This window comes from Tachyglossus aculeatus, chromosome 4 (genome assembly GCF_015852505.1).
Source record: "Tachyglossus aculeatus isolate mTacAcu1 chromosome 4, mTacAcu1.pri, whole genome shotgun sequence".
Classification (NCBI taxonomy): domain Eukaryota; kingdom Metazoa; phylum Chordata; class Mammalia; order Monotremata; family Tachyglossidae; genus Tachyglossus; species Tachyglossus aculeatus.
In genome coordinates, this window is record NC_052069.1 from 40129597 (window position 1) to 40144208 (window position 14612).

Consider the following 14612-nt stretch of genomic DNA (forward strand, 5'->3'; position numbering starts at 1 on the left):
TCCTTACAAATCTCCTTTTAAAATCTTATTCAGAAACTACAAATAAACTTCCTCAGTGTACTTTTCTAGAACGGGTAACTGTATGACTAATCACCACCACTTGGAGACCAAGGGGAAAGACACTGGTTATTAGAGCCAATATTTTAAAAGTAGGGACATTTCATGATCATCTCTTTAATTTTGTTCTGTGTTTTTCTAGAATAGTTCATTTGGGTCACTGTGTTCACTAGTATAACCCGTTTTTTGTCTCTTATCTATGCACATAAGCAACTAAATTCGCCTCAACCAGAAGGAGATAACATTATGGTAAATTTCTTTTACATGCTCAACTTGCTGCATGTAAAATGGCTGAAGGTTTGTTGGCCTATTGTGTACTCTACATTCTAGAAAAGTGTCTTCTCTTGCTATCCAAAATTTGTTGTATTTGAAAATGTGAAATTCATCCATTGCAGCAAAATGATCAAATTATAAGAAATATATCTATCAGTATGACTTTGCTGCTTAAGAAAATGGAACAATGTGCACTAATAGCAAATATATTCATACTATCTTGCATTCTTAAAGTAGGCTTAGACAAGGACTTTTTAATGCACTATCTTTTCCTTTTTGGGCAAAAGCATTTCATTTGATGAAAGATATATCTTAGAACTTACAATTATCTATTTTGGAAAAAGAATGAAGGATCATTTAATGTACTCAGCTTCAGTCATCTGTTAAATCCCATTATACCAGAAGAGTTTCCCTATTATTTTTTTTTAAGCCCAGGGGATGGAAGAAAGTAAGAGGTGAAAAATTTAAGGTGGCAGGGCCCAACTGGTATTCATGCTAGTGTGTTTTTGAGAGGAACTAACTCCATTCCTTATTTGGCAAAGGGGTACACCCATCTGCCAAGCTTGCCAATGTGTAGACAGAGAGAAGGAGGGTAGAGAGGAGGAGGAGGAGGAGGCAAGATGGTGGTAATCAAACACAGACTACTTTCTGAAGCAAAAAATTTAATCAGAATGAAATTCTGGTATGATGAGATTTTGTTGTAATTTTTGACACTGACACTGAGAAAACAAATTTGACCTTGCCTTTTCCTAACAAAATTGGAGTTGCTAAACATTATGCAGATATCCAAAATGAGTAAATGTAACATGTTCTCAGTTGGAGTAATGGGTAATCGGTAATTTGGCTGAGGGAATTTGAGTGTATTTGACTTGGACACAACTAAATTCCATTAAAATCCATCTTCAGACAGTATGATTTTTTTAAAGGTAATTGTACACTCTAAATGTACAAAGCTTGCTATTGTGTTCACCTTCCTCTTCCCCCCCTTACCTGCCTCACAAAATTGAATTATTGAAGCCCTTGTTATGTGGGGTATTGGGCTCAGATAGCAATAGAATACATTTACTTGTTTCACTGTCCTTAAATGCCTCTTTTTAATTAGGCTGTTTGTTGATATAACATTTCAAGTTAATATGTGAATCATAATCGCTGTGAAGTCAAAAACTTTCCAGACAATTCTGTAGTTTTTAATGGTTTAGAATAATTCATCATCTCCTAGTGGATTCTACTGTAGCGTAATCTCCCAAGCGCTTAGTACGGTGCTCTGCACACAGTAAGCACTCAATAAATACTATTGATTGATCCATCAAGTTTTCCTCTTTACCGTTGACAGTTCTGTTTCACATTATTTTAAGATAGCAACTCCCAGCATGATTGTTAGCTTGATTTCAGCTTATTCTTTAAATACAAAACTTGCTATAAATATTTTATCACTGCACTTCATTTTTAATTTTGGAATTTCTTCTCATAACTTTATCATTTTTGCAGAAATAAATGGTCCATTTGTACTTTTTGATGCATGACATTTTTTAGTTTCATTTGCAAATTGAAAAGTAGACCTCAACTGACTTAGGTGCTAAAATTTTAATTTGCTAAAGTGGTTATTCTGTATATGACTGAGAGAAGAGACAGCTGAATTTAAATATTTCCATTTATCTGATAGAGCTATATAGAGAGAATATTAACTCCCACCTCTTTTTCATGTGCTTCAATGACTTTTCTCTAACTTTTAATGCTGGCTAGATTTGGGCAGAGGAAGTGACAAAAGTAAGTAAATCACTAAACTGCAAAATTATAAAATATGTGCTTAGAAATGAGTGATATTTGTGCAATCCTAGAAGCATTATGGGGATGACTTAGGCCGGTACACACAACTTAACTCTTGTAATGCTCCGTGTTGTCATCATTCTCATTTGAAATTATTTTTTTCAAAGCCGTGTCTGCAGAGTGTACACAGCATGTGAATTTTCTGTCATCTACTTACTATATGATACAAGATTCACTAAAACTGGCTCCCTATGGCAGTTTCAAATGTGGTATTGTACTTTCCCAAGTGCTTAGTACAGTGCTCTGCACACAGTAAATGCTAAAAAAAAATATGATTGAATGAAGGAGTGAATGTAGGTGGGAATTTTGTTCCTATTTTATGGACTCCTTGGGAGCACCTGAACTGCTCTGCAAAACATGGAGGCTGCAGTCTTTACTGGTCCAACTGAGGGAATGTTAGGGTGGCAGCTAGTTCGTAGGGTGCACCGGTAGGTTAAAATGAGAGGCCTACAATTATACAGCCACTTTCTAGAGCCCAGTAATTTAATCCAGTCACATAAATCAGGTGTACCTCCGTCTTTCCTAGAAATAGAAGCAAGGCAGGAAGAAGCAGCTCCACTCCTTTCATGGCATTGACACGGTCAGGGAGAGGAGGTAGAGTGAGTGAATAAAACTGCCATTGTAGATAGAGAGGGTAAAACCTAGGCCAGTATCCTAGTTCCTTAAAGGAATGATCTTTTTTGTCTCCTCTCCAAATAAGTTTTAGAATTCAAATTTGGCCCATGAGATGACCTTTCTAATTCCTCGGGCTGATTAAACCTTTTTTTCTGTGTGATTCTCAAAATCATTTTTTCATACATAAAGTAGGCAACATTTGTCATAGGCATCTTTAGGCTTAGGCATACAACCTGGGCGTATGGCTTGTACAGACCCATTCTGTCTTCTTCTCCAGTCACCTCTCTGCTCTCTTTTAGTTCTCACAGAGACCCATAACGTGGCCTAGTGGGAAGCAGTGTTGCTTAGTGGGTAGAGCACAGTCCTGGGAGTCAGAAGTTCATGAGTTCTAATCCCGACTCTGCCATTTGTCTCCTGGGTGACCTTAAGCAAGTCACTTCACTTCTCCCTCAGTTCCCTCATCCGGAAAACGGGGATTGAGACTGTGAGCCCCGGGTGGGACAGGAACTGTGTCCAACTCGATTTACTGGTATTCACCCCAGAACTTGGTACAGTGCCTAGCACATAGTAAGTGCTTAACAAATGCCACAATAATAATAATGTAATTATTATTATATCCTACAAAACACAGATCTGTCCTTCTTTGTCCCTGCCCATTCCAAATCTAAAACTCTGTATTTTTCAAAGCCTACCTGAGATCAGATCTCTCCAGGAGCCTTCCCCTGAATGATTTCCCCTTTAAATCTCCCAAATGCCACTTCATTTGCCATCATATAGCTAACCTACAGATGTTGCTTCAACTCTTCTACACCACGTAAAGACTTAGAACGCACAAATCCTTACCTATGTATTCTTTCCCAGTGCTTGGTACACTGTACAACCCTTAACAAATACTATTGAAACTTTTCTTCCCAGTAATCTTAATTTCTTGTCACTTCATTCTTTCTTGCATTATTCTTAAAAGCTGCCCAACAGATCTTGGACAGATAATCTAAAATGATGCAAAAGTAACACTAAATTGATTCACCGGCCTTCACTTTCTCCCTAAATGTTGGTTGAGGAGAATGCTGAACCAAATCCCCTTTCCTCCATTCAGTGTACTGACATCCCATTAAAACTTGGATGATTGGCCATTTATTCCTGGCACTTTAGCAAGGAAAGAGGAACCATATATTTCCCCCCTTTTATAAAGGGCTTAGTTTTGCTGAGTTTAGTCAGAATCAAGGCTCAATCTTGTGCTCTCCTGGTTGAGGAGAGGGTGTCCACTTCTGTGAATGAGAGAACCTGAGCATCATTTGACTGAATCCCAGCCCCCCGGGGGTTGGAGGGTGGGAAGGGAAAAGGTGGTCTGAGAACTCTGCTTCAGTCTGGGCTTCTGTGCCTATATACTTCTGACCCAGACCCCTATATGGGCCTGGAAGGTCCAACAAAACTGAAGCCCACCTGCTCCAAGTTGAGCATATAAAGGAAAGTTTCTCATGAGTTAATTTAATGTGTTTAGAACTGCTCCTCAACACCCTCCCCCCCCCCCGCCATGAGCTCGTGGGGGACAAATCCCAAAGATTCCTCAAACTACTCTTGAGCTGACTTGAATCTCAATTTGGAGAAATTTCCTCGGGCCCACAAACACGGAGAAAATGGACAAGCAACTAGTTTGCCATCTCCCTAGGAACTGATCAAACCCTGCTCTTTTCTTTTTAAGTGGTATTTATGTACCTATTTTGTGCCAGGCAACGTACTAAGGTACTAAGTGCTGGGGTAGATAAAAAATAATAATTGGGTTGGACACAGTCCCCATCCCACATAGGGCCTTCAGTCTTAATCCCCATTTTACAGATGAGGTAACTGAGGCACAGAGAAGTGAAGTGATTTGCCCAAAGTCACACAGCTGAGAAGTAATGGAGCCAGGATTAGAACCCAGGTCCTCTGACTCCCAGGCCTGTCTTTCCACTATCAATCAATCAATCAATCAATCAATCGTATTTATTGAGCGCTTACTATGTGCAGAGCACTGTACTAAGCGCTTGGGAAGTACAAATTGGCAACACATAGAGACAGTCCCTACCCAACAGTGGGCTCACAGTCTGAAAGGGGGAGACAGAGAACAGAACCAAACATACCAACAAAATAAAATAAATAGGAAAGAAATGTACCAGTAAAATAAATAAATAAATAGAGTAATAAATATGTACAACCATATATACATATATACAGGTCACACTGCTTCTCTTGAAGCCCTGGGGACTGTGCTCTTCTCACGACATTGTCATCATCTTCAAGTATTTCAGCACTCACTGAAGGCTGTGCACTCAATGACTCTTTTTTTTTAGTTAGGAGAAAATGCACCCCCAGAAATCTCAAACCAGTGTAAAATACTAACACTTCGCATTCTCTTTTTCGACTAGGCTAGAGTTTGGGCACGGAATATTTCTCTGTCTTTACATCTCAGCCTCCTTGATCTCTGACTAGCCATTTCACTGTTCACTATCACCCTCACCAGAGTGAACTGAGGGGATGAAAGGAGGAAGAGGCAGTGTGTGGTTTCTCTTTTCATTACAATCAAGCCATTTATTTTGCTCTTATCCCAGAGCAAGCAGCAGTTTCCACTGGGCAATTGATAATAATAATAACAATAATAATAATAGTATTTGTTAATAATAATAATGATGGTATTTTTAAAGTGCTTACAATGTGCAAAGCACTGTTTTAAGTGCTTGGGTGTGTACAATGTGATCAGGTTGTCCCACATGGGGCTCACAGTCTCAATCCCCATTTTACAGCTGAGGTAACTGAGGCCCAGGGAAGTTGTGACTTGCCCAAAGTCACACTGCTGACAAGTGGTGGAGTCGGGATTAGAACCCATGACCTCTGACTCCCAAGCCCGGGCTCTTTCCACTAAGCCACGTGCTTACTATGTGCCAAGCACTGTTCTAAGCACCAGGGTAAATACAAGGTTATCAGGTTGTCCCACGTGAGGCTCACAGTATTAATCCCCATTTTCCAGATGAGGTAACTGAGGCACAGAGAAGTTAAGTGACTTGCCCAAATCACACAGCAGACAAGTAGCGGAGCCGGGATTAGAACCCATGACCTTTGACTCCCAAACGTGTGCTCTTTCCACTAAGCCATGCTCCTTTAAATCCTGTTGGTTTTTCATCATCCTTTCCCTTCCTCTAGCCCTTATGGAAGGAGGGGAAAGGAAATATATAAACTGGCCAAAACAAAGCTTGGACTGTTCATTGTACATATGAACAACACTGTGCTAGCAGCTCTGGTTAAAGGTTTGTAACTCGTAGTCCAAAAAAAAAAAAGAGGTGGTGTTATCTCAGAATTGCAGTTAGTCTTATACAACAACATCCCAAATCACTATGGAAAGCTGAGTTGGCCTTAAGTCTGTTAGACTCAAAAATAAACAGAACAATTTGTGGATAGATTGAACAGTTTTAAAAACCAGCTATTAACCGGTAGATTCCAGCACAGAAAAATTTCAGAATCCCAGAGAAAGAAGTCTTTTGAGAGAAGAGCTTGAAGATACTGTAGGATGCTAAACTAGCAGTCAACCTGGGTCATTTAAGTATATTCAGGTGTGTTATGTCAGCCAACCGTACCCTTTTTGAAATTTACCTTAGGTTGGCAATTTAACTCGTTTGTAAAGTCATGCCTAAAAGCCTATTGAAATATTTGCTCACTCTGAAAGCTGAGTGACTTAAAGATTTTTCAGGAATGTGCAGGTTTTTGCCAAAGTGCTGCAGTTCTGAAAATATTATTGCTAGAGATTTTTCTCCTAGTGTCTTTTCATGTTCTGTGGATAATCTGATGATTATTGGTTTTTAAAACCGTGTGCCAATCTTCCCCAAGCTTTGAGCAGTTCATTTCATCAGTTTATTCCCCCATGATCTTCACTTGGCTCTGATGATCATCAGATAAAATTTGAGCACTATGTGGGATTTAAAACCAAATGGATTGTGAAGAAAACCCAGATGAGGGAAGACTAGGTTTAAGTGACCCATTGGTATGTGAGAGTCCTGAAAATAACTTCTCCTTTAAGTCTGAACAGGAATTAAGAATAACCCAGAGTGAATTTGACCGTCAAGCAGAGATAACCAGACTCCTGTTGGAAGGAATCAGCAGCACCCACGTGAGTATTTGACCCTTGGAAAAGGCTTTTCTCTTTTGAACATGTACCTCTCATATTCAGGAGATTATTTTCGCTGGTTCCATCTCTGAGAATTGAAGCCTGAGGTTCTTACTGCTCTAACAGACCTGCTCCTTAAATCATAACCAGATCAAGTCCAGGACACTGACCTCAGAACCAAAGTCCTCTGGATTCTTTCCCAGGAAGGGGAGGTTTAGTGGAACTGCCGGTGCAGCAGATAATCTTGTATTGACTCCAGTGGTTAGTACAGTGCTTGGCACATAGAATGTGGCTGTTTATTGTTGCAGTGTACTCTCCCAAGTGCTTAGTGCAGTGCTCTGCACACAGTAGGCGCTCGGTCAGTGCAATTGACTGACTGATTCTTCCAGCAATGGCCCTTAAGTGGTCAGGATGTGTCGGCGCAGGGTAACCTATGCATCCAGTGCATTCTTGGGTGGCCGTAGTGGCTGCACTTGTGGTATCATAAACCCCCTTCCTTCGTGCTGTTCTCCATCAGCCTACAGGCACTGACAGAAAAGGAAGCATTTCAGGGACCCACACTATGGGTGGGGAACGTGTCTGCTAATTCTGTGGTAATGTACTCTCCCAAGCCCTTAGTACTGTGCTCTGCACGTAGTACGAGCTCAATACCATTGATTGATTAATAATAATAATGATGGCATTTATTAAGCACTTACTATGTGCAAAGCACTGTTCTAAGCGCTGATTGATTGTCAGTTGTTCTTATCATTGTTGTTACTCTGCTCCTTATACAACCCCCTTCCCTCCACGTTCTTTCTCCCCTTCGAGCTGTGGAATGCCGGTTTGTCTGGGCCACCAAAATGCTAGGTTTACAACTCCAGGTCACTCATTTACCAAGACTTGGTTGAGCTTCGTGTAGATGCTCAGTGACCCCTCAGCTGGATCCCTGTGGTCTTTTCACTCTCAGCTTTCAAGCTCACTCTCTGTTTCAGGCTCATCACCTCCGCTGTCTGAATGACTTTGTAGAAGCACAGATGACGTATTACGCACAATGCTACCAGTACATGTTGGACCTCCAGAAACAGCTTGGGAGGTAGGTCTTCAGGAGCAGCGTGGCCCAATGTGGAAAGAGCAACCGGCCTGGGAGTCAGAGGACCTGGGTTCTCCTGCCTCCCCCAGTTGCTTGCTGGGTGACCTTGGGCAAGTCACTTAACTTCTCTATGCCTCAGTTTCCTCAAATGTAAAATGGAGATTAAATCCTACTTAGATTGTGAGTCCCACGTAGTGCAGGGACCGCGTCCAACCAGGTAAACTTATATCTAGCCCAGTACTTAGAACAGTGCTTATCACGTAATAGGTGCTTAACAAATACCATAAAAGCAAAACCCTGGGCAAAGGAAACAAGGCTGCACTTGAGCCGATAATAGGAGTGAAGGGGAGAGTTGATTGAAACGTTTCACTCACACCCTTCTTGCCATTGTGGTGCCCAGATGCTCTGTTGAATCAGCCGACGACTTTCAAGTCTTTGCAAAGTCCAAACCAAAACAGAACCAATCCCCCTTGCCCTCTAGGAACTCGAGCACCTCCTAATGAGGGAGAAGGACCGAAATTACGGGTGAACAGTGGGAGTGGAAGGATGCCTCATGCTGTTCAATTATATCAGAATGAAATAGCCAAATCATTGAATATGAAAATCCAAATAAAAATTCATAATCGAAGTCAGATATTCGCTGAACTCTATTTCCAGCTTCAATGAGAACAACTCCATTTGTTGTGGGTTTTTTTTTAATAAGCTCTGTCTTCAGAAAGATTTGGAATTGCTTATTGCCATCTAAAGCATAGGTGGAGCTCTAGGCCAACAGAGTTCTGATTTTTATGGTGCAAGGGGTTCAAGGAGATGAGAGAATTGATTCCAGAGTGACGCAGGTAGGTCAGGATGAGACAGTGTTAACCATTAAAATCATATTTTCAAGGAAGGGATTGAGGGGGTGGGGGATCATGTTATAAGGGATCATGTCTACTTGCTCTATGGTACTTCCTCCCCAGCACTTAGTACCATGCTCTGCGCACAGTAATTATTATTATTGTTATGTTCCGTCGAGTCATTTCCGATTCATAGCAACTCCCTGTATATACTTTCTCCAGAACTCCCTGTCCTCTGCCATAATCCACAACCTTTCTGGTTCTTCTGTTATCGTTGTTAGGATCTCTAGCCATCTAGCTGCTGGTCTTTCTCTTCCACATTTTCCCTGGACTTTTCCTAGCATTAGTGTCTTCATCATCATCATCATCAATCGTATTTATTGAGCGCTTACTGTGTGCAGAGCACTGTACTAAGCACTTGGGAAGTACAAATTGGCAACATATAGAGACAGTCCCTACCCAACAGTGGGCTCACAGTCTTAAAGGGGGAGACAGAGAACAAAACCAAACATACTAACAAAATAAAATAAATAGAATAGATATGTACAAGTGAAATAAATAGAGTAATAAATATGTACAAACATATACATATATACAGGTGCTGTGGGGAAGGGAAGGAGGTAAGATGGGGGGGATAGAGAGGGGGAGAGGAAGGAAAGGGCTCAGTCTGGGAAGGCCTCCTGGAGTAGGTGAGCTCTCAGTAGGGCCTTGAAAGGAGGAAGAAAGCTAGCTTGGCGGATGGGCAGAGGGAGGGCATTCCAGGCCTGGGGGATGACTAATTCTCCAGAGAATTAGTAAACACACAGTAAACATTCAATTAATATCACTGATGATTTTCGAGGGAATATAGTCCCCACAGAAGGCAGAAGGGCAAGGCGTGTCTCACAAAATAGTTTTTCAAGATTCTCTTACTTTCAGAATGTTTGTGATTACTTTGATTTAGAGATTAACTGCTTCTGTTTAGTGGGGGATGAAATGCAAATTTTACATACTCATTTAATCCATTTGGAAAATAAATGGGTTTTTCTACTTGTAAACAAGGACGAACCTACGTAGAGATATTTTTTATACCCTTTTTGAAAGTTCAGACTGACTGGAAATGGAAGATGTACATAGTTTCACGACAAAATAAATAGAATTTCTAGACTGTGAGCCCACTGTTGGGTAGGGACTGTCTCTATATGTTGCCAACTTGTACTTCCCAAGCACTTAGTACAGTGCTCTGCACATAGTAAGCGCTCAATAAATACGATTGAATGAATGAATGAATGAATTCCACCAAAGATAAACTGGGTCATAATTATTTGCCATTTTGGTATTTGCTTTTTCAACAGCTTTCCAACTGCCTTCCTCTCCAATAACAATCAGTCCTCCACCATCACTGTGCCGCCTGTTTCTGCTTCCCCATCCGTGGCTTCCACCTCTGCCTCACTGCCTTCATCAAGCAGCTCGATAACCGCTCCAGGTTTCAGTGACTTGAAGGAAGCCAGCGGCAGCAGGAAGGCCCGGGTTCTGTACGATTACGACGCCGCGAACAGTAGCGAATTATCACTTCTTGCAGATGAGGTAAGGCACGGGGCTGCCAACATCTCACTTGTGAATATGGAGGCAGGGCTCTGAGGAGGGAGGAAAAGAGGGAATGAAGGGGGCGAAAGGTAGGAAAGGGGGAGCACCTCCTTCTCCACTTCCACCCCCATGGTCCGGCCTGGGGTAGAGCGCGAGCCTCCCCACTACCTGAACCGTCATGGCAGCCTGCACCACTGGTTCACACGAGGCCCTCGATCTCAGGCCTGGATTCACCAGCTGGGTGCTGCTGGGCGTGTGCTGTGGCCGCTGCCAGGAACAGCCCAAATAATAATAATAATAATAATGGTAGTATTTGTTAAGCACTTACTATTTGCAAAGCACTGGGGGGATACAAGGTGATCAGGTCGCCCCACTTGGGGCTCACAGTCTTAATCCCCATTTTACAGATGAGGTAACTGAGGCACAGAGAAGTTAAGTGGCTTGCCAAATCAAGCTGTAAAAGTGGCTGTGCGATTTCCCCCAGGGGCAGTCTCACCTCCCGAATCTTAACCCCCTTCCTCACCCAGTGTGAAGCCATCTCCAGGCCACCTCGGTGGTTAGGGCCAAGTCCTCTCCACAAGCCCCCCTCCCACCCAATCTCCAGCCACTCCGCGAGGCCTAGACACAATCGCTGGCTTTTCCTCCTGCCAGCAGAGGCAAGAGCCGCCACTTTTAACTCCAACTCTGGGCCTTTTCCAATGCTAGTGGGTGTGCAGGCCAGCTTTGACCTCCCCTAAAAAGCCATAAGGGAGAAGCTAGCGGCATCACCCTCCTGGGGTCCAGCCTGTGGAAGTGAGGACCCCTGGTCGCCCCAAGGAGCATACACTGATGGTAAGGAGTACTGTTATAAAAAGCGAAGTGAAGCCTTTAGGACTTGCGAACTCATTAGCTTTGCACTTCTGGGAAAACTCCTCATCAGTGATTATGGAGGATCAGCTGGCTGGTTTACTTTTGCTTTCATCTCCTTTCTGGTAAAACGGGGTATCACAAGAGGTCCTGAAAGCAAAGTATCTTCCCTTTGGGGAGATCTGGAACCCAAATCTTGTGTCTTATTATAAATACATGTTTCTTACTTCATTGGTTTCAATGTAAACTCACTTGGAAAGGCCTCAGAAAAAAGTTCCAAGTATGTGTTCATGATTTTGTAGTCTGGGCAAGCAAGGGTAATGTGCTTTATATAGAACATGCTTTCTTGGTGGAATGAAATACCCCACTAAAATGGTCTCTTTATTTTTAGGTGATAACAGTGTACAGCATCAGCGGCATGGATTCAGACTGGCTGATGGGTGAAAGGGGAAATCAAAAGGGCAAAGTGCCAATTACTTATTTAGAACTGCTAAACTAAATCGGTGGCCTTTTGAAAGACTACCAGTTATGATACCATATTTATATACGAGTAACTTTACATAAGGCAGATTCGTGTCTTCCACTTAAATGTCTTAAGAGACAGAGAATGAATACCAGCCATCAGAAACTGGCTTTTTCTGCCTAAAATATTGCATGGTAAATATTTCGTTACAAGTTTGTGTTAAGAGCTTTTTACTTTGTGCCAAGGATTGGGTTTTTTTTCCCCAGGATTCTCTGTTTCTACTGAAGTTTTCACTAACAAGTGGCTTCTACTTTTGAATAACCTAGATCGAAAGCAGGAGAACTGTTTTCTACTGAACTTTTCATTAATGGCAAGCTTCTTCCTTTATGTAAAATAAATTTATTGTGAATTGACAATGCAAGGTTGACTGTACTTATTTACTTGATAGGATGAATAACCCAAAAAATCGACTGAACAGCAAGCCATCGTAGAGATTTTAACCCTCAGCAAAAACCACACTCTATAACCTTACTCCTGGCAACTGGCATAACAGAGGTAAAAATAAGACTGATATCATGAACGTTTGCACGTCTCAAAACTGGCACATCTGTCTCCCCTGCCAAATTCCCAAAGCTTTCATTAACAGTTGGAAATCAGGTTTCCTGTTATTTCCAACCCTTCCCCCACAAAAAATAAATGACCTAAGAAAATCTGCCCTTTGTAATTCTCCTAACCCAAAGTAAAGCAACAAAGAAGCTGAAGGAATGATCAGAACTGTTATTTAAGGATATTAATCTATATCTTGACAGCCACCAGACCACTAGTCCCCTCAACCTCAAAACCCTGCTGTAATTTCATCCTCTCCAGAAGGCTTTCCTTAATTAATTTCTCACATTGCCCATCCTGTATCTCCCCACTTCCACACTTCCCTGTAACTTATTTGAGTGCTCACATCTCCCCCATTGCACTTATGCACGTTATCTCTATTCCTTCCTCCTATCATTTATTTTAGTGTCTGTCTTCCCCCAACTTCTCTCCCAAGCTCCAAGATCTTTCTAAGGGCAGAGATTGTTTGCCAACTCTTTTGTACTCTCACAAATATGTGCCATGCACAAAGTGCTCAATAAATATGATTGATTGACAGGTAAGCAATACTAATAGCCCCTGTAGCATCTCTGAAAGAATCTACACTAAACAGGTGTACAGAATAGAAATAATTTCAAAGTACTTAAGACAAATTATACTATAGACAATGCATCTCAAACATGAGTGCTCTAGAATTTTACAGTAGCAGAATGTTTGTTCTTAAGGCTCCTTTAGCATTTTTTATGGTTTTTAAGAGCTTAATATGTGTGTTCTAATAACTGGAGTAGGTACAAGTTAATTAGGTTGGACACAGTCTCTGTCCCATTGGGGCTCATAGTGTTAGTAAGAGAGAGGACAAGTATTCAATCCCCATTTTACAATTGAGGAAACTGTGGCCCAGAGAAGTGAAGTGGCTCGCCCAAGATCACATAACAGACAAGTGGCAGATCTGGATTTAGAATCCAGGTTCTCTGACTCCCAGGCTCCTGCTCTTTCCACTAGGCCATGCTGCTTTTGCTGGTTCGTACATAAATCTTATGAAATCCAATGACCTCTACTCCATCCTAATCCCCCTCGACCTCTCAGCTGCCTTAGACACTGTTGACCACCCCCTTCTCCTGGAAACGCTATCCAACGTTGGCTTCACTGAGTCTGTCCTCTCCTGGTTCTCCTTTTATCTCTCTGGCTGTTCATTCCCAGTCTCCTTCACGGGCTCCTTCGTCCCCTAACTGTGAGGGTCCCTCAAGGTTCATTTCTGGGTCTCCTTCTATTCTCCACCTACACCCACTCCCTCGGAGAACTCACTCGCTCCCGTGGCTTCAACTACTACCTCTTTGAGGATGATACCCAAATCTACGTCTCCAGCCCTGATCTCTTTCCCTCTCTCCAGTCTTGCATTTCCTCTTGCCTTCAAGACATCTCTACTTGGATGTTCTCCTGTCACCTCAAGCTTAACATGTCCAAAAGAGAATTCCTTACCTTCCCACCCAAACCCTGCCCTCCCCCTAACTTTCCCATCACTGTAGACGGCACCACCACCCTTCCTGTCTCACAAGCCTATAGCCTTGGTGTTATCCTTGCCTCCTTTCTGTCATTCAACCCACATATTCAATCCATTGCTAAATCCCATCAGTCCCACCTTCACAACATCGCTAAAATCTACTCTTTCCTCTCCATCCAAGCCGCTACCATGTGAGTACAGTCATTCATCCTATCCCACCTAGATTACTGCATCAGCCTCCTTTCTGACCTCCCAACCTCCTGCTTCTCCCCACTCTAGCTCATACCTCACTCTGCTGCCCAGATTATCTTTCTACAGAAATGTTCGGGACATGTCACCCCCCTCCTCAAAAATCTCCAGTGGCTGCCTGTCCACCTCTGCATCAAACAAAAGCTCCTCACCATTGACTTTAAAGCTCTCCATCACCTCGCCCTCTCCTACCTCACATCTCTACTCTCCTACAACCCAGCCCACACACTTTGCTCCTCTAGTGCTAACATTCGCACTGCCTCAGTCTCTCCTGTCTCACCCCCAACCCCTAGCCCAAGTCCAGCTACTGGCCTGGAACGCCCTCCCTCCTCTATTACAACTTCCCCCAACCCCCTGCCCTCTTCAAAGCCTTTTTGAAGGCACATCTCCTCCAAGAGACCTTCCCTAAATCCCCCTTTCCTCTTCTCCCACTCCCTTCTGCATCACCCTGACGTGCTCTGTTTGTTCATCCCCCCCCTCCATCAGCCCCACAGCACTTATGTACATATCTGTAATTTATTAACATTTGTCTCCTCTAGATTGTAAACTCATTGTGGGCAGAAAATGTCTGTGTATTGTTGCAATGTACT

At 42.5% G+C, this 14612-nt stretch overlaps 1 protein-coding gene across 4 annotated transcripts in view; it reads left to right on the plus strand.

Annotated features, from left to right (window-relative positions):
- Window positions 1-12108, plus strand: part of SH3GLB1 (SH3 domain containing GRB2 like, endophilin B1) — a 56160-nt gene extending 44052 nt beyond the window's left edge. The window contains exons 6-11 of one of the 4 annotated variants that reach the window (XM_038745080.1): window positions 268-354; window positions 2074-2097; window positions 6821-6910; window positions 7882-7982; window positions 10147-10378; window positions 11616-12108. In XM_038745080.1, coding sequence (XP_038601008.1) covers window positions 268-354; window positions 2074-2097; window positions 6821-6910; window positions 7882-7982; window positions 10147-10378; window positions 11616-11723 — 642 coding nt within the window. In that variant the 3' untranslated portion in view covers window positions 11724-12108. The remainder of the gene's footprint in view (window positions 1-267; window positions 355-2073; window positions 2098-6820; window positions 6911-7881; window positions 7983-10146; window positions 10379-11615) is intronic. The other 3 variants (XM_038745081.1, XM_038745082.1, XM_038745083.1) reach the window with 3 other exon arrangements.
- The last annotated feature ends 2504 nt before the right edge of the window (window positions 12109-14612 follow it).